Source organism: Dendropsophus ebraccatus, chromosome 10 (assembly GCF_027789765.1).
Source record: "Dendropsophus ebraccatus isolate aDenEbr1 chromosome 10, aDenEbr1.pat, whole genome shotgun sequence".
NCBI classification, from domain to species: Eukaryota; Metazoa; Chordata; class Amphibia; order Anura; family Hylidae; genus Dendropsophus; species Dendropsophus ebraccatus.
In genome coordinates this window covers 28,278,286-28,299,629 of record NC_091463.1, presented here as the reverse complement: position 1 = coordinate 28,299,629, position 21,344 = coordinate 28,278,286, and the positions used below count along the sequence as shown (strand labels likewise).

General features: G+C 40.3%; 1 protein-coding gene across 2 annotated transcripts in view; it reads right to left on the bottom strand.

The window, feature by feature from the left end:
• The window catches only part of NEK6 (NIMA related kinase 6), a 140,796-nt gene that overhangs the window by 42,729 nt on the left and 76,723 nt on the right, over positions 1-21,344 (bottom strand). Inside the window, exons 1-3 of one of the 2 annotated variants that reach the window (XM_069943871.1) lie at positions 16,910-16,933; positions 16,643-16,759; positions 706-846 (exon numbers count right to left, since the gene is read on the bottom strand). In XM_069943871.1, coding sequence (XP_069799972.1) covers positions 706-846; positions 16,643-16,723 — 222 coding nt within the window. In that variant the 5' untranslated portion in view covers positions 16,724-16,759; positions 16,910-16,933. Of the gene's footprint in view, positions 1-705; positions 847-16,642; positions 16,760-16,909; positions 16,934-21,344 lie in introns of those variants that run through there. The other variant, XM_069943870.1, reaches the window with a different exon arrangement.

The window sequence follows — 21,344 nt, the reverse complement described above, 5'->3', positions numbered from 1 at the left end:
GAGTGGAATTCTATCCCTGCCTTGTCCTGTAACCATTATTCATGAAACAATTCCTGCTTACTGTACAGAAAGAGGTTTCTTTTACTATATATAGGGTTATGATTATCTCAAAATGTCTACCTGCAGTATTTCTGGAATGCCCTCCTGTTGTAGGCTGGTAAAAAGACTACAATAATTTTTATTTACTTCAATATTTCTGTGTTAGACCTTATTCAGACAACTTCTATGGTGATCTAACGCTGGTGCACATTATCTGCGAGGGTATACGTTTTACAGGCATAATATAAAGGCTAAAGTGCAGCTGCATTATGGTCATCTGAATGATACCTAACCGTGAAACAATGGAGTCAGTGGCCGAGAGTTAAAGGGATCAGCCATTTGAGTAGGTAAACTGGAAGAGTTCATGAGATTTGACATCTTAAAGGAAATGTGTAATCAGAAAATGACCGATGTCCAGCCAAAATATAAAATACACTGCAGACAGGGGGGTGCTGGAACTTAATAAAGGATCTACGCTTACTTGTGCCCTATGCCCCCCCATTACTGCATCATTGCTTACGGATCCCTGCTGGCCCCCTGCAGGTTCCACTCCTGCAATGGCACCACTCAGGAATGCCCACTCAGCCAGTCAGTGACTAGGGCGAGTCACCACTGGCTGAGCGTACAGGTAAGCAAATTTTAGGTTACACGTAGACTAAACCTTACCTGGACTTTTTTCAGCGCCACGGGCTTCCGGTCCAGATGGCAGTTGGCTCTGTACACCTCACTGAACTGCCCCCGGCCTATCTTCTTTTCTATTTTAAAGTCTGCTAGGTTGCATCGGTAGGGATAGGAGGTTGTGTGTCTCTGTATGAACATAAAATATGTAAATGCATTAATATTAAGCAGGAATATAATATTTGGTCAATGTCCACTGGAGCGGAGTGTCCATATACACACAGTTTGTATAAAAAAAATATAAAAAAACGGTATAACTTATCATATCTATAACATCAGAGCTATAACATCAAATTACAATCATAAAAAGACAATATCATGGCCAACAGATATGGACATGGCTGGAGGTTTGTAGTTTTGACCCCTATACCCTTAAAGACATGGTTTCTAGTTTTTTTTCAGTAGGAGTTAAATACTTTTTATATTGGGTACATATGTCCCATATGTCTTAATCACTTTTTTGGGGGCAGATTGATCAAAAAATCAGCTATTGCTTTTTGCTTTCTTTTTCTGCCGTTTTCCACATGGGAAGCATTAATAAAGAAACAATACAAGTTACGTGTAATTTTATTGTTCTTTGTATTTTGAATGTTTTATTAAATAGCATAGCAATATATTGGCATAAACCCTATTAGGTAACAGGCATATACTAAGGGCAGGCTTGGAGGTCTTTATTAAGTCTATGGTCATCATGGAGATACAATGGTTGGGATGACAGGTCTTTTGGCAAAATGTTCATTATAAATACTGTACAATCTTTGTGTGCAGCAAATACATTTGCCCACAGAGTCTTCATGGTTACAGACTACTCTTTAGCTGACCCGACTTGTACCTACCAACCATATGTACGGTAGTCAGAGAGAAGTATAGGACAGATGGAAGGGAGTATTACTGGATGATCAGCCTACACAGGGTTTGTTTGTAGTCTGATCACAGAATTCTCCGTTTCCATGAATGCCTCCCTATTTACATGGTATATTCTTAGATTTTGCTATTGTAAATATCATTTCTGTATGTGATATACTTTAATTATCCTTGTAATTACCGTAATCTGTAAATGATATTTCTAGCTGCTACAAAGAGAAATCTCACAAGGATTCTTCTCAGTTATAATTCCTGGAAATATTTCTCATTTGTTTTACAACTTTACAGCAACGATTTCACAGCCAAAGCTCAGGCTGTCCAGGCATGAAGGGAATTGTAGTTTTGCAACAGCTGAAGGGCCAAAGGGTTCCTCCCGTCCCTGATTTAGGACCTCCATCATGTAGCAGGAACGTACATAAACACTCATAAAAATGGAATTCTCTCATTCTGGAGGACCTGACAAATCCAGACATGTACAGTGCACTTATTACAATGAATGTAATGCCTTATTTCACCTGTCATGGTGCTGCAGGGAGACTAAACACTTATTGCCAGGGTCCTCCACAGTACAGCTTATCACTGTGGGCCCTGCAGCAAAATAAACTGTGATCGGTCTGTATATCAGGCATATGGTAGATATATCAACTGCACTTGACTGCAATGTAAAAAGTTATACTCTCTTGGATTAGAAAATCATGGCTGTTTTTTTTTCTAGAAATAGAACCACCCCTGCCCTTAGTCTGTGCATGGTATTACAGCTCAGTTCCAGTAAAGTGAATGGTGCCAAGTTGTGATATTGCACACAACCTAAGGACAGGGATTCTTACTATCATTGGAGTTGTGCTGACTGTATCTGGTAAAGGGACTGTGTTCCCGAAACCAGTCATCCATTTTTGTTTTGCTGCCTCTATGTTTTTTTGTTTTTAAATAAAAGCATCTTTTTATCAAGCACATTGCTACATTGGTATATGGGCAGTGCCACTACGCAAAAGGGATAAACCTTTTTTTTCCTTACAAGCACTTATAGAGGGGATGCCCCCCATAAGTGCTTGTGCCCCCCACGCTTTTGGAGGCATCCCAGATAAGTGTTTCTACTGGTTAGCAGCCCACCACTGGACCATTGCACCCCACTTTGTTTTGGGGATTTAAGCACAAAGCCTAAGGGCTACAAAGTGAGAGTCTAGACTTGACTACCTGACACTGTGTACCCACAGGTGCTGGTCTCCGACATCTTTTTTCTCGTTCCCTTCTGTTTACTATGATAGTAGGAAAGTCTAGAAAACACTGGATTTGCAATTATCCATATTTCCTGGTAGGATTTAGTTTCCCCCTGTACCATGGCAATTTACAGAGGTACTATTCGACGATGGAAGCGACAACTATTAAAGACGCCACTACATGCATTTTTTCATTCATTAAATAAAACTGAAAAACAAAAAAATAGAAGCATTTCGTAACTAAGCATGCATATGTGATGAACGGCCGCACTAAGTGCACTCCCACAATGGGTTAAACATTTTTAGCCAAAGATGGAAAAATAATGATTTTCCAAGTTCCATTTCATGATAGGAGTGTACATTGCATTTCAAGTCCCCTAAGGAAAGCGAAAGGGTTAAATGGCTATTAAAGTCTCGAGCAATCTTTGAAAGTGGCACACGCAATTATAAATATGGATAATTAGCAGCTCCAGCCAAGAATAAAATGTCACAATGTCACACAGATCTGTCACAGTCCGCTAATGAATGTAGTCACATATCTCCAGGCTTTCCTCTTCTTCACAAGCCTGTTGCAAGTGACCAACCAGGGCAGACGCAGAGGGGATACAGCTCACTCAGTGCCGAGGAAGACTTCACACTACTTGATACTTGCCCATTTGGCACTACCACCCCACACCACTAATAACCAGACTCTACACTCTGGTCTCCACTGCAAAAATTAACACTTACTCTTATTCTATTCTTATCATCATGTCCGTAAAGGTTGAGAGAAATGAACATGAAATTCATGAAATTACTGTAGTTCTAATTTAGTAGGTAGGTTCTATGGGATTCTATAAGGGGTGTTATAGTATCAGCAAATAAGGTTTTCTCATTGTATAGGGACAAGATTTTATAAAATTTACTTAAAGGAAACAATGGAAGTTCTTATGGAATACTTCAGATTTGTTTTTATTAAAGATTTTAAGAGTACAAGTAGAAAAGTATGCTTTCCAACAAGGTGCCTAAAACAAGTAGATTCTATTTAACACTGGACAGATACAAAAAGTACCCAATGAACAAACTGCTGAACATTCTACAGTATAAAATTAGTCTCTGAAAAGTAGAGATATTAAAATGTAATGGAAATGGCATATAACACTATCAACAATTTGAATAATTGAAAGAGAATGTTAACGGGTTTTAATATAAAAAAATGAAAACATGAAACATATATAGAAGAGTACCCAATACTTAAGTAGTACTCTACTTTGTACAAAGAATAGAAGTACAAGAGGGACCTCTAGGCTGGAGGGCTCCAGTGGAATTGGTCATACATTTTAAAGGGGTTATCTAGCGCTATAAAAACATGGCCACTTTCCCCCCTACTGTTGTCTCCAGTTCAGGTGCAGTTTGCAATTAAGCTCCATTTACTTCAATGGAACTGAGTTTCAAAACCCCACCCAAACTGGAGACAACAGTAGGGGGAAAGTGGCCATGTTTTTGTAGCGCTGGATAACCCCTTTAAATACATGCATGTGCCCCAAGTGGGGAAAATATAAAGATAAAAAAAACGTTGTCCATTCCCTCCCCCAGACAGCTGCCATAGGGTCACTGTCAGGAAGCCCAATACACCTTGGTCAGCCAAAAACCGATGCATTCGGCAAACTATAATGTAACGTGTATGGCCAGCTGTGTTCTGAACCCTGAAAATTTGTGTAGTCTTTAAGCCAGTCTGCCTTTCAGTATTTTGCGCCAAAGCCAGAAGTAGAGTTAAAAGGAATAAGAAACTTCCTGCTGGATCAACCTCTGTCGTTGGCTTAAAGATGCATCAAAAATTAGAGTGATGCTTTAAAAAAAAAAAAAAAAAATGCCAACTCACCCAAAGGGAATGGAGTTTGGTGCCCTCGGGCATCAAAACTTATGATGATCCCAGGAGCTCAAAAGCTGTTAAAATCTTTGTGTTACTGTATCGACACACGGTGTCACTTCTTACATTTTTCCCCATTATCATTGAAGTCAATGGGAGTGATGTTTAGGGCAATGATTTGCACTGTTTTGGAGGCAGAGGACCTGTGCATTCTCCACTTTTATTCGCTTTATTCGTTCACCTACCACCATTCCATTCCCTGACACTTTTTCTTCTGTTCTAAGAATAGAATGCCAAAAAGTCACAAAATTCCGTCAGTGTGATCCTGCCCGTGGTTAGATGTCACCATGACTTTCAGACTACTGCTTCATTGTAGAAGCTACATGGAGGGTATGAGATAATCCTAAAATAGTCTGATGTCTGTAATTACACGTCAGCACAGCCAGGAACACTGTCTACAGTAGGATTTTTTTATTTATTATTTTTTACATTTTACAGTTACATCTCGGTTTGTATTTATTTTCTTAACTTTATGTTGAATCCGTATGAAAGAAACTGGTCTCTCTTTTTTTCACGAGGTTTGGCAAGCAGAGAAATAAGACGAGTGTCAGAAAACTATGTTGTACTTAGAAACAAGGATGCAACCACAGATAACTAGGCTGCGCTGCTGAACTTGAAGCAGTGAAGTGGTTAACACGGCACAGTTTGATGCCATTACTACACCCGTGTATCTGGTACATCAATAAAGGAGAAGTCCTGCTGAGCTGTACAGTTCTTGTGAAGTCTGATCACTAGGGGGCTGTCTACGGTATCTTGTATTTTAGCAGAGGAGCCTGACACACAGTAGAAGCAGTGGACTCCTTTATTTTCATGACTGAAAGTAGTATGGGGAAAGAACTTCTTGTCTTCCAGCGTTTTACACTGGATAAGAATTATCCTGGCTGACCTTAAAATATTTAGGAAGTTTTTAGTGGAGCTGATTATGATCAAATAAAAAAATAAATATATATTTATTTTTTCCCTAAAATTGACCTATTCCCGTCCAATGTCCGATACTGAAGTTTGGCTCATTTATTTGAATAGGATAATCTGCAATACCACATAAAGAGGTGACATTATTTCTAGAGAAATTGCATATTCCTCCCTCCCATTATCACATTGTACTTGCGATCCATAAAACCAGGGTTCATTTTCAGAAAAAAAAAAAAAAAAAAGCAAAAATTATTTCCAGATGTGCAAAAACATGATAATGGTTTAAAAAAATGGGAGAAAGTTGCCTGGAAACACCCACAATCAATATTCAGTCTGTAATCTGAAAGAAACCATTGACTTGTATTGGGGAGTCCATGATTTAAATGAGGACGGTATAATGACAGGTCCTACTGCGGACCAGAAAACAAAGTCATGTAATGGAGGCCTGATCCCGGACATTCATTTTAATCTAAATAAATCGCCAAAAAGTAGAGAAAAATGCAGTCTAAGGGCCTGTTCATATCATGTTTCGGTCCAAAGTTTGGCGTATGAGCAGCCCACCCCTGCCATCTAGTAACCTATAGTGTATATGGGATGGATGCATCTATGCACATGGCATATGCTAGAGGAGTGACCTTTTGGCATATGTCCGAGGGACATACATTTTTTGTGATGAAATGGGCAATGTCCAGATAGTACAACAAAGGTCAGGTAATCTCAACCTTCATCCATTCTCAGACTGACAGGGAAGAAGATTAGTGCACTTAGCCCACTTCCAGTCACATCTTTCATACAACTCAGAACCGTGCAAGGCTTAGTAATGCTTAGACAGAAAGGACATGGAAGGCATGTAAGCCACAAAGTTGTATCCATATTATCGACTCATTTAGGTACAAAGGCTTGGGTTGCACACTTTTGATGTGTGATTCACAATCGGGCTAACATCCCAATGGTGACTTGGGGGCTAACATCCCAATGGTGACTTGGGGGCTAACATCCCAATGGTGACTTGGGGGCTAACATCCCAATGGTGACTTGGGGGCTAACATCCCAATGGTGACTTGGGGGCTAACATCCCAATGGTGACTTGGGGGCTAACATCCCAATGGTGACTTGGGGGCTAACATCCCAATGGTGACTTGGGGGCTAACATCCCAATGGTGACTTGGGGGCTAACATCCCAATGGTGACTTGGGGGCTAACATCCCAATGGTGACTTGGGGGCTAACATCCCAATGGTGACTTGGGGGCTAACATCCCAATGGTGACTTGGGGGCTAACATCCCAATGGTGACTTGGGGGCTAACATCCCAATGGTGACTTGGGGGCTAACATCCCAATGGTGACTTGGGGGCTAACATCCCAATGGTGACTTGGGGGCTAACATCCCAATGGTGACTTGGGGGCTAACATCCCAATGGTGACTTGGGGGCTAACATCCCAATGGTGACTTGGGGGCTAACATCCCAATGGTGACTTGGGGGCTAACATCCCAATGGTGACTTGGGGGCTAACATCCCAATGGTGACTTGGGGGCTAACATCCCAATGGTGACTTGGGGGCTAACATCCCAATGGTGACTTGGGGGCTAACATCCCAATGGTGACTTGGGGGCTAACATCCCAATGGTGACTTGGGGGCTAACATCCCAATGGTGACTTGGGGGCTAACATCCCAATGGTGACTTGGGGGCTAACATCCCAATGGTGACTTGGGGGCTAACATCCCAATGGGCATCTTTTCCTACCTCCCTTGCTCATACTTTATTTTCACAATCTTAATATTGCTTTATTATTGCATGAAGAAATATTCCAGTAAACGCTGTGCAAATGTTGAGCTGTCACACAGACTATAAAAATTGAGAGGCAGCAAACAATAAACCACAGCACCATCTAAACACCTTATTGAGGCTGATAAAGTCCCATAAGTGAAGTGACAAGTGTGTACACACAGATATATATATATATATATATATTTTATTTTTTTTTACACCAAACTGGCACTAGGCTACGGTGGGTGCTCGATCGCCAGGTGCCCAGATCCACAGACAATAGGCGGCACTCCAATTATAAGTGAAGAAAAAGGTTTATTATTCACTCATCAATGTGCGATGTTTCGATTTTCGTTTCGATCGAGAACTTGAAAAAGATCTGAGAGATTGAAACGTTGCACATTAATGGGTGAAAAAAAAATCATTATTTACTTCACTTTGGGAGAGCCACCTCCACCTATTATGCAAAAAAAAAAAAAAAAATAATAATAATAATAATACACACACACACACATATATATATATATATATATATATATATATATATATATATTCTCTATAGGTAATAAATAAATCTAAGCATTCAGCATCATGGCAACCAGCTGCCATATAACCTTGACCCAATAATAAAAACTTATATCATAATGTAACATTAAGCAGGGTAAAAGACGGGGAGTTTATGCTATTCAATATATACCTATCTGTTAGATTTTGTGGGTGCGCTTTAAGTTTCTAGATGGCAGGTATAAATAGCTCTATGGTTCTTGCATATTAATACTTTTCAGGCAATAACTGGAATGCTACAAACGTCTGATTGTAGGAGAGAGCCCACTGACCTGAGGATGGGCTGCTCAGTGCAGTTATCCTCGCTATGCTGGGCTTGATGCCTGGTGATGACTGGACACCTCGGCTGATATGCTTTGGCATGCTCCAAGAGTACAGCTGCACATTTACATATGCAATGACCTAGATTAGCATTCCCTATCACAACCCATCAGACCTAATTAAAGTAATGGAGCTTTCATACAGCCTTAAGTGGGAAAGGGGATGTGGAGCCATAGACAGGGCCCATGCATGCTCATGGCTTGTCAGGATATAACAAGCATCCTTCTACTTGATTAAAACAATATATTCTGCGTGTATAATTTCCCCTTCCCCCAACAGAGGAAGCTAAACAGCAGAAAAATACAGACAAATGTTCTTGGAAGAATTAGAAAAACCAGGGCAATACGACAAACTCTGATGCTGTAGGTGGAAATACATGTATAGCAGTAGTGTCCGAAAACTTATCAAATGCATTGATGAATGCAAATATACATGTAATGTAATAAAATATTACACGTCCACAATAAAATACAATGCTACCAATTTCTACTTATAACCTTGTGTAATTTGCAACCTTTATATACTGATGGACCATATAATACCTATGGATGCTAGAGATACGCTGGGCTAGGGATGTCACCAGCCAATTTTTGCCTCTTATACTCCAAAAATTCTGAGTTTGATACCGATACCAAGTTTAGTATCATGATTCTCTATATCGAAATGACACTTAGAGTATAAAAACTCTCAAACAATACAAATTTTAACATGAAATGTTTATTGGCCTGTACACCAGAGTCAATGTTTGATTTTGAGATTTACATAGAACATTTTGTGTTTCCTCTCCCCGACCTTATGTACATTTTAGGCCCTTATGGGGCAACAAGCAGGGTCCTCTTCCCCTTTAGGGCCAATTCACATGTACAGGATCCTGTATGTTTAATTATTTAGTCACATTGACATCCACATAATACCCGCCATGGGAGCATTACATCCTTCTCAGTCTGTGGGGCCTGGGCAGGAATTATTAGGGGGAGATTTATCAAACATGGTGTAAAGTGAAACTGGCCCAGTTGCCCCTAGCAACCAATCAGATTCCACCTGTCATTCCTCACAGACTCCTAATAAAAATGAAAGGTGGAATCTGATTGGTTGCTAGGGGCAACTGAGCCAGTTTCACTTTACACCATGTTTGATAAATCTCCCCCTATTTCTCTAGTCAGTGGAGCATTATATGCTCAGTCGTCAAGTGTAAGAAGGTCTTGTAATGCTCTTCTTTCCCCCAGACTGAGCATGTAATGCCCCCTCAAGACTAAGCATGTCATGCTCCCCCCTCCAGACTGAGCATGTAATGCCCCCCAAGACTAAGCATGTAATAGCCCCCTCCAGACTGAGCATGTAATGCCCCCCAAGACTAAGCATGTAATAGCCCCCTCCAGACTGAGCATGTAATGCCCCCGAAGGCTAAGCATGTAATAGCCCCCTCCAGACTGAGCATGTAATCCCCCCCCCCCCCCGACTGTTTTTACGTCGTTCACAGTGTAATAAATAAGACAGGTTATTTATAGTGTTGTCCGTGTTATTTTGTTTTATACCTAAAAAGAAAGTTTTAAATTCTTTTAAATAAATGTGCTTAAATGTACCCAATTAACATGAAAGCGGACTGAAAATTGGAGGGTGATTATCCTGAAGAACCAAGACTTACAGAGTAACCCATAAATGCCCTATTTTCCCAATAACCTAAAGAAATAGTGGGATATCTTTATTCAAACTAACAAAATAACACAAGAATTGAAAGACATACATCTAAAAACACATGGAAACTGCCAAACTGAATAAAGTAAATAAAGTGAACAGAGTGGTGGTCAGTAAATGGCCACTATGTGAGGATTTTTGCTATATGTTCAGATAACATGAACAAATCTACTAAGCATGTATGGAACACCATGCATGACATAATCCCACCCTTTATACAGGATGTCAACCCGATGACATTATATACTCTAGGGGAGTAGAATACGAGCAAAGAGTCTTGGGTGGAATATACGGCAAGTCGGTAGAACAGGAAATAAACAATGAGGGAATTCTGATCTGACATGCAAACGAAACAGGAAACGCAGAGATTTCAAAACACAAGTACAGGGCTCTACATTGACCTTGTTAGAAACAGGAACATAAATACTACTTTGAAAAATTCTTTTTAACTTTTCCTTTTTCTTTTTTTTTTACTTTAAATTTCTATGGATTTGCAAATTCAAAGTTTTTCCTGGTTCCCCAGATTTTGAAAAATCCAATTAATTATAACTGGTGGTAACTTCACCAACTGCAACGTGTACTTTTTCCTAATCTGTTTCTCTGCTTGTATGGCCATGTTCACACTACATGAACAGACCGGCACGGGGATGCCAGAGCTGTGGTCCTTTTTTTGAACCGCGGTCCGGTCTCCACGCACAGCACCAGTCTATTCCCGAGCATTGGCCTGGCATGAAGCACTGTGACTATCTCCCCTCTGTGTTGCAGTTCTATTAGAATCAATGGCGCTGCATCACAAAGGAGAGATAGTCACACTGGGGGCCGGCAGGCCTACCTCCCGTTATTTATGGCGGGCTGGGGCTCGGGAATAGACCGCCCCCGTGTGAGGGAACCAGGCAGCGGTTCGAAAAAATTATCACGGCATCGGCTTCCCTGTGCTGGCGATGGTCTGTTAATGTGAAAACACTGTGATGTACCTAGTGGAATAAAACTAATGCAAAAACGGAGGGTAAAAATGGATGCTGCTGTATGTCACAAATACTGCATAATCCATTGCAAATTGACTTACATTATTTGGGGGGGGGGGAGGAGACAGAATGGATCAGATACATTTTTTGACATACACAAAAACGAGATTAACCTTAACCCTAAAGGGGTTATCAGTTATCCAGCACTACAAAAACATGGCCACTTTCTTCCAGAGACAGCACCACTCATGTCTTCAGTTTGGGTGGGGTTCACCACTTAATTCCATTGAAGTGAATGGAGCCTAATTGCAAACTGCACCTGAAGTGGAGACAAGAGTCGTGTTGTCTCTAGCAGAAAGTCGCCATGTTTTCGTAGCGCTAAATAACCCCTTTAACAATTAAACATACTTAAATGGAAACAGATGGAAAATGCAGTGTAAACCCAGCCTAAATGTGTATTTTTTTTTAAATATTTTATGATTTGGGCATCCATTTAAACCAAACTGTTTTCAAGGGGAACCTGTCATCTGTTTAAAAAAACCCAAAGGCAGCATGAATCAGATGCAGACTGCAGGGAACCAGGATGCTAAGATTGAATCTGAAAAGCTCAAGTGGTTCATAGAAACCATAACTTAAAATAGCCACCAGGATGCAAGTTATCAGCTGCTTGGACAGTTCCTCAAGGCGGCTCCCCATGTGTACGGGGGAGAAGGTAAATATCACCTGCAGTCTTATCTACCGACTGGTGTCGCCTTTCACTGTAAATCCTACCTGTAATGATAAGGAGGACACTGGTTGTAAGTGGTTTGTACAAAACAGAAGTCTCCGGATTAGTTTATTAAAAATACAAAATCTAATATTTGAATTTTTTTTTAATTAAAAAAAAAAAAAAAAAAAAAAACACCACCAAAAAAGCATAAAAAATAGGTAATAGTCTAATAACACATTCACTATAGGGATAAAAGGAAAAAAAAAGTAGGAGTATGGTCCACTTTTTTTTTCTATAGACATAGGTACTATTGTTGTCCACAGACAATGAAGAAGGATGAGATCAGGCCCGGATTGGTAATCTGGCGGAGCGGGCAAATGCCTGCTGGGCCGCCAAGATTAACAGTCAGTGGGGCCGCCAGTCCCGCTGCAGACTTGCATTGGCCCCCTGCAGTGCTTGAGAGAACATCACGGCCGCCGGCCGCGATGTTCATTTGGCCTCTGCCAGTTCGGGCTGGGCGGCATATTCCCCCTGGTTCCCCCACTCCCGCAACAACATAGGGCCGCTCTGCCCCTTTCATACTTCCGTATCTGAAGCAGACATGCCGCGCAGGCATGTCTGTCTCCTATAACCTGCTCTCTGGCGGCTGACGTCACTTCCTGGACGTGCCGCAGAGGAGCAGATTCCAGGAGGACAGAAGGAGAGGAAGCTGCTGCCCCCTGCAGGGCTGTCTGCTGATGACTGGAGCCGACAGGGCTGTCATGAGGTATTATTGCTGCTGCTGTAAGGGGCTGGCTGAGGTTTCACTCAGAGGGGGTGCCTTTGCTGCTGTTGCCCCCTCCCCTTGTCCCCAGTGTAAGGACCCAACCAACTCTCCCTGCTCCCTCACAGGGACTTTGTTTTCTTCCTGCTTTGCTGTCGGTGCAGAGGGGGGAGGGGAGCACCATGCTGTCTGTCAGTAGGAAGAGGAGACCTGTCTGCACCTGAGAGTTAAGCAGCTTATTTATGAAAGTAAGTGACTGTTCAAGTTTGCAATGTGCACAGTATGTGTATTGTGTGTTTAAAGTCTGTATGTATATATGTATGCATGTATGTATGTATTCACAGTGTGTATGTCTGTCTGTATGTTTGTATATGTGTATGTATGCAGTGTGTATGTCTGTATGTATATATGTATGTATGCACAGTGTGTATGTCTGTATGTATATATGTATGTATGCACAGTGTGTATGTCTGTATGTATATATGTACATATGCACAGTGTGTATGTCTGTATAAATATGTATATATGTATGTATGCCCAGTGTGGATGTCTGTATGTATATATATATATATATATATGTACGTATGCACAGTGTGTATGTCTGCATAAATATGTATATATGTATGTATGTATGCACAGTGTGGATGTATGTGTGTGTGTATATATATATATATATATATATATATATATATATATTTGCAGTGTGGATGTATGTATGTATGCACAGTGTGGATGTATGTATGCAGTGTGTATGTCTGTATATATGTACGTATGCACAGTGTGTATGTCTGTATAAATATGTATATATGTATGTATGCACAGTGTGTATGTCTGTATATATGTATGTATGTATGTATGTATGTATGTATCTATCCACAGTGTGTCTGTCTGTCTGTATGTATATATGTATGCACAGTGTGAATGTCTGTATGTATGTATATAAATATATGTATATATGCACAGTGTGTATGTCTGTATATATGTATATATCCACAGTGTGTATGTCTGTATGTATATATGTATGTATGTATGTATGTATGCACAGTGTGTATGTCTGTATATATGTATGAATCTATCCACAGTGTGTATGTCTGTATGCATATATGTATGTATGTATGTATGTATGTATGTATGTATGTATGCACAGTGTGTATATATATGTATGTATGTATACACAGTGTGTATGTCTGTATGGATATATGTATGTATGCACAGTGTGTATGTCTGTATGTATGCACAGTGTGTATGTCTGTATATATATATATGTATGTATGTATGTATGCACAGTGTGTATGTCTGTATGTATGCACAGTGTGTATGTCTGTCTGTATGTATGTATGTATGTATGCACAGTGTGTATCTATGTATGTATGTATGTATGCACAGTGTGTATGTCTGTATGCATGTATATGTATATATGTACGTATGCACAGTGTGTATGTCTGTATGTATGTATATGTATATATGTACGTATGCACAGTGTGTATGTATGTATGTATATATGTTTGCCATGCCGTACAGTAGCTGCTTTGTTTTTTTTTACGGTTGTGTTCAATTAAACTTGATATTAGAATGGCTATTTGCACACACTTGTAGTAACTTTATGGTCATAATCATTGCTATAAAATTAAAGGGATTATCCAGAATTGGAAAAATATGGTTGTTTTCTTCCAAAAACAGTGCCAACCTTTTCCTCAGGTTGTGTGTGGTAATACCACTCCATTCACTTCCCTGGAGCTGCAGTACCGCACCCAAACTGAGGACAAATGTGGCACTGTTTTGGGAAGAAAGCTGACATGTTTATCTAATTCTGGATAACCCCTCCACATGGATCGTCATCAGGAGGAGGGGGGCAAATTCAGAAGGAGGGCTTATGTCAGATGCTCTTTGCAAAGTCAAACTAGTTGAGGAGCCATGCAGCTTTTAATATAGGACTGGGTCATCAGTATTGTTCTATGCATAGTAGCCTGCAGCTACTATAGTATAGGCATACGCTTCATATATGGGTGACCATGAGTGTATTTTTAGTATCACATAAATCTTCATGTTAAAATTATTCTTTTATTGGGTATTAATAAACGCTATGTTTTAATAATAGGGTCACATCCAAAATTTGAGTGGCCCTTTTGTTAGGGGGGGCCAGACTATACTGTACAGAGGCTTAGAGAGGTCCTATACTATATGGGCTTATAGTTGGGGCCTATGCTTTATGCAGGCAAAGAGGGTGGTCCAATACTATGTTGGGAAAGAGAGGAGGCCTATAATATATTGGGGCACAGAGTGAGCCTTACTACTATAAAGGGAGAAAAATGGCTTACTCCTTGGCATAACTATATGGAGACACAGCACAGAAGATTTGTATAACTATACGGGGCACAGGGGGGACCTGATACTATAATATATAGAGGTACAGAGGGGACAGACTACTATTTAGAGGCACAGACTGTGTCTAACTTATTATATGGGAGCATGGTTACTGTGTGAAGCAAAACATTTGGGGATGATGCTGGAACAAGGATCCTAAAATGTTTGTCTGGTAGATCCTACAAAGAGGAGACACAGCCGGAGAAGTCTTCATAATAGCAGAGCAAGAAAAAGAGAACAACTTCAGCAAAAACGTCACTTGCATTTCATGCAGAGAAGACGCCTCCTGTAAGTCACTGGATATAACTGCACTGCACTACAATAACTCCTTTAATAATCATCCATTTTACTACCAGCTTAAGTGTCACAGAGACAGCTGCAGCATAGCCATGTATGCAACTTCATGTAACTTCAGCTGGAAGGGGGCGATTTATCAAACATGGTGTAAAGTGAAACTGGCCCAGTTGCCCCTAGCAACCAATCAGATTCCACCTTTCATTTTCCAAAGTGTCTGTGAAAGGTGGAATCTGATTGGTTGCTAGGGGCAACTGAGGCAGTTTCACTTTACACCATGTTTGATAAATCTCCCCCAATGATTTTAAAAATTTACACTGGACTTAAGGTCCTGTCACTTATATCTCCCCCGCACCTGTATGCAGCAGATTATGTTGTTTTTTTGTGTGTTGAGGGTGAGGTTCAAATAATTAGGAAGTAGGGAGTAGTGAGCAGAATTCGCTACAGCATGTCTATTACACCGCTATCTATAATATATCAGGGAGGATATGGTATGTGGGCTGCTGAGGTTTGAGTGTCAGGGCTGATTTTATGTCCCAGTCCGGCCCTTATTACACACTGCTTATGAACAGAAGGGATATGCTTTCAGGTGGAAAAAAAACAGACAACTCATGGACAATGACTTAGTTCATTAGTCTATGTGGAATGAGAAGAAGGGAATGTGTCATCAGACTGCTGGTAAATGATGTCTACAACAAGTAGAGGTAGCACTTGTACATAGAAAAGACAATAGATGTTCACAGTTACAGAGGTCACAGAGCATGCCAAGAAACTTTCTATTTATGACAATGGGACAGCTCCAATATAGTGCTGCCTAGATGCACGGGGCTTGCTTTAAAACATAACTATAAAACAGCTCAGACTGGATGGCAGACCCCATAATATTATACAAAAAAAAAATAAGTAGATTAGAATTAGAAAATAAAAACAGATAATTAAAAAAATTGTGTCTGATTGTAATCAGGAAAAAAAAAAATCTAGGAGATACATTCCCTTTGGGCATGTGGCTGTACTTGATTAATAGTGTTACAAAGTCATCCTGGGTTTAAAAAAAAATAAATAATAATAATAATTGCTGTTTTATTCCATAAACAGTGCCTCATCTATCCACAGGCTGTGTGTGGTATTACAACTCAACTACTGAGCTGCAGTGCCGCTTACAAACTGAGGATGTAAGTGGCGCAGTTTTAATATAAAGCAGCTTTTTTATTTTCCTAATGCTGGATAACCCCTTTAAGATAGGCCTAATAATACTATTATTTACAAAAGAGACAGACAGACCTTCGGCAGCTGTGCACTAATTTCTAGTACAAAACCCTAAAATCAAGTTCACCCATCACACAATTCCGAATAGTCCCATGATTGAATATTGTTGTAACCTACTTCACTATCTCAGCTAATTGAGTTTTATCAATTTTTTTATCACCATCCAATAATATGACTGATATCCTGGCACCTACCAGGTCTCTTTAATGCCAAATTAGAGGGATTTTTAGGTATATATAAAATAAAAATAACAAGAATAAAAAATAAATTGCACCCGACTTAAAGCCACTGAACAAAGCGTTTGAACTTACTTGGCCATCGTGTTGATAGTCTTGTCCTTGGACTTTGCAGAGGGGACTGTTCTGATCTTCTAGGCAGTGAGTTCCGTCCATGGCAACATTCCAGTTCACACATACAGTTTGATGTGACTGAAAGACAAGACAAAACACGGCCTTAGCTGTCGGAAATCTTAAATCGCTCTATAATTCGTATGAAGTCCGTATGAAAGCCACGGTATTCTACAAGTCAATGTGAATTCCCGGGAGATTTGGCTCTGCTCTACAAATGCTCAGACGCACCAGTTGTCGATGCTGTCTTTTCAGTGTAGTATTGTAGTATCACCTAGCATTACAAGTATAGTACTGTAGTTTGCAAAACTGGTTTTTCAACATTCTCATGGGTTGCCTCAATGAGGATATCCTGAAGGGTTTTCCCAGTGTAAGCACAAATAGACTAAAGTCTACCTAAGACGAGGTTGATACTACTACATATATAGTCATATACGCCAAACAATTATCAAACTGGTTAACAAGAGAACAGAACAGATGATGGGTTATAGAAGTCATCTGCTCTGGAAGACATTTTTTTGTTTCAAGGGTTCCCCAACAACAGACTGATGATATGGCGTCCTATCTGCAGGTTTTTTTTTTTTTTTGCTCTGGCAGTGCACGGTAATATAGACTATGGAAACCTCAGACTCAGAATACATTGCATTGTATGTATCCTAGTGTTAAAAGCAAATAAACAAACAAAAAACACCACAATAGATCAGCCTGCATGTTTGCACATGTCATCATAGTGAAATCGGAATTGCAGCCTGACAGCTCAATTTCCAACCAATGTCCCTACCCTCCTGAGTGATCTGCCATACTAACTTGTGACCAGGTTACAGCTGACCTTTGATCTGGACAAAAAAATCAGCATAGAAGATAAAATGGACAACTATGATTAGTAAAAATCCATAAGATATCACAGTTACAGAGGAGTGTTGCATCTAATAAAACAAAAGCTTACAAGAGTTAACGATAGATACAGCAGAAGACGCACTGGGAAGTCGCTAGGGTGACCATGCCATCCATAAGGCCTCTCAACACTAGCCAATTACCGGCTCTATGAGTATTCTAGGAATGTTCAATTCCTGATATTCGGCCTGTGTAGAAGGGCCACCTGTCAGCCAACAATTGAGAAAACATTTGTTTTTCAGTTGATCGCTCTTTTGTGCAGGTCTTAAAACATTGTTATCAACTTCATATCACCCATGTAAACAGATGACATACAGTCAACTATTCTGAAAGGAAACAGCCGCATGAACGATCAAGTGATCACTGGTGCAGCCCGACCGGAACAATAACAGAGTGCAAAAACTCATTAAATGAATGCCGATCAACGAGATTGCTGCTCATTATGGCAACTTGCTCAGCCCATGTGAATGGCCCCTTAGGGTATGTTCACATTCAGCAAAAGTAGCGGAATTCCGCAGCGAACTCCACTCGGAATCTCATCTGCCTCAGTGTGTCAATACGATGCCTCCTGCGGCTCCGCTCAAAGAATTGACATGTCAATTCTTTGAGCGGAGAGTGGCTGAGAGTGGAGGCGCGTACGAGGCATCGTATTGATACACTGAGGCAGACGGGATTCCGAGCAGAATTACGCCCTTACTCTGCTCTTTGTTTTACTAACAATAGACAAAAACTTTGCCAAGCATTTGTATATGTTGTTTCACTATTAGTACTACAAACACTGGATAGTGTACGGAAAAGATCTGACGAACATGTTGCTTAACATCTATTAACACACACCAAACTTTAGCTAAGGGCATCATCTATTAAGTTTAACTGTTGTCTGTAACCATTTGTGGCTCTCAGGTCTTCAGATGGGGGAACGGACCATTCCTCAAAATTCCTTCTGCTACCCAAAAAAGATGATAATATAGAAACAGATAATGTGCATGTAACAGGTGCGTAATTAGACTTGGTACTTCTCTTAGTTATATTTTAGCAGAACAAATTATCACATCAGCATGGAGATGATCATAATGAATAATGGAAATTTACAGCTTGGATAATTAAAGTGATATTATCACCCCACACACACACACACACACTCTATGTGCGGTTCTCTGCACCATCCACAGGTTTAGATGCTGCACATTTAAAATATACCTGTATAAAACTTGTGTGTCTTCCTTCTGCTGTAAAACTGCTTCCTTTCATCGGTGGACAGTGTCACCTAGGGGGGGCTTCAAAACAGCTGGGCACTCTGCCGTGCAGCCCCGCCTAGGTGACACTGTCCACTGATGAAATGAAGCAAGAGTAAGCAGGGTGGGGTGGGATTAACGGCATCACTTTAAGGTTTTGGGGTTGTTCGCACTCAAATTAATTATGGGGATAGCCAACTTGCTGGAGCTGCCGATAACCACAGGAAATAGATGGACCATTGGAACCTGTGGTCTGGAGATGGATCTTTGACGACTTTTCCTATTGAGCCAGAGTATGTGCATAAAGAAAATACACAAGGATGCAGCCTCGTAAAAGACACAGGTTCCACCATTCCATTCCCCTCTGGGCCAAAAGGCTCCGGCATGGGTCCAGGATAGATGGCTTAGGGAGAACCCAACCCTTAGTGTCCACCAAGGAGAACAAAGTACATGGTCCATCCAAAACTACAAACGCCTCCCCTAGACCTCTTTGGAAAACTTCCCAAACATCCAGTAAAAATCTATACAAACACGGAAAGTGAAGTGACAACAAAAAAAGAAAAGGAAAGAAAAGAAATATGGCCCAGACATATGGCTGTATCTCTAAATAATTAGTGAAAAAGCTTGGGCAATAATGGGTAGGTGCACAAGACTGAAACTGAAGGTCCTCAAGGTCACCACTCATGGCGTCCTTCTGCAGCTTGGCATCTCTCTGTCCCAATCCCAAAGCTTCAATCAGCAGTCCAGGTTACCCACCAGTAGACACTGGGACAACCTGTGTACACCTGGAACATATCCATCTATAGCCAGAATCCTCTCTAGAACAGAAAATCAACATAAATTCAAAAGACACAGAAACCAGTGATTGACTTCTATGAAAGTTCAAGGCATGCTCTGTTATCTATGCACAAGTCACCGTGAAATGACAAGACAGAAGATGAGCTGCGACCATCACCTATTGTGAACAGTGTTATCTATATATAGGTGTTACCCTTCACTGAAACCATGCCTGTGATAATAATAAGACTGCTGAAAATTGACCTCGGCAGAAGTGTCAGCCTACTGTGAGGATCAAGGGTCAGTGTGAAAACTGCAAGATATCTAGATTTATTTTAGATATACATAGTAGTAATGAGATAAAAAAAATTAATAATCTTAAAAAAACAAACATAAAACGTAATATAAATAGACACAAAATAAAAAAAAATTACTTCTAGTTTAACAATCCTAAAAAACTTTTCAAAGTGTAAAGAAAAAAAAAAAAAAAGAAAAAAAAACAAGAAACAAAACTTCACTCTTCAATGGTGGATGCTAGACAGGTAAGTTCTTTTTTCAGACCATGGTAAACATTCATGAAAATGTCACTCTGATATTTACTTTCAAAGTTTTTTCTTTGAACTTCAAAGAGCAAAAATACCAACAAAAACACAGAACAGTATAACAATAATATAAAACCTTTTGCATCAACAATTGGTCCAAAAGAAACGTGAATGTATTTTTATTGTGAATTTCTTTAGCATACAAACATAGCAAGCACACCATTTTGATGCTGGCAACCACCGAAAGCTTTGAGTATACACAAATGTGAATGGTCACACATTGTAAAGGCAAAGCAGAGTATTTATTATAACCCAATATTTACTAGAAAGGCAGACTATGGCTCTGTGCACACAGTGTACTGTTTTAGCTGAAAACAAAAGCATCAGAAGATATTGTAGAGTTGAGCAGACTTGCCAAACCGTTCGGTTTCGGCAATGTTCTCTGACCCCAACTACTCAGCATTCGACTCCCGGCATCTAGGGATGCTGGAGGGGAGTGTGGGTTGGGATAACGTTGCCCAACCCAAACAGATCTGGAGGCTCACATTGGCATCTTATGATGGGACAGAGATGGTAAGGTTGAGGAGGACACTGGGATGGGGATCAATGGTTCTCTCTATAGTGTTAGGATACCTTTAGAAACACAAAAAAGGCTCCAATAATAATAATAATTTACATGGCCATTCATGGACAGACTGGATTCTACACAAGATAAAGGTAACAAGGGGGAAAAACAGGTTAAAGGCATTATATGCATATTGTAGCTCAAACAAACATCTAATAGATGGAAATGGTCACTAACGATTTCTGAACTCATTTTACGCCTCCTCTTATACCAACTACCTCCTCCACCAATCACTCAGAGATTAGGTTACGGCTGAAGCCCATAAAGGTCAATGGGAGGGACAAGTAGGAAGAGGAAGATGCTGGAGAGAGACAAAGACACACAAAAAAATGCATCAGCTGTTTCTAGTGTGTGTTTTATCTGACTCCAAGATAAGATTCACAGCCACATTGTTACTTAATGCTGTATAAAGACCAACATCACTGCTGCTGCTATTATGTGTGTGTATGTTTATGTGTGAAGGGTCACCGGTGCTGCTTTGCCAAGCAGGGCCTGGTTGGTATAGTGTACGGTAGATAAGCTAGTCAAATGCCTACTATTGTTCTGGGACCGGAAGGGTCTGATTGGGAAGAATGGAATACAATGTTCTGTAT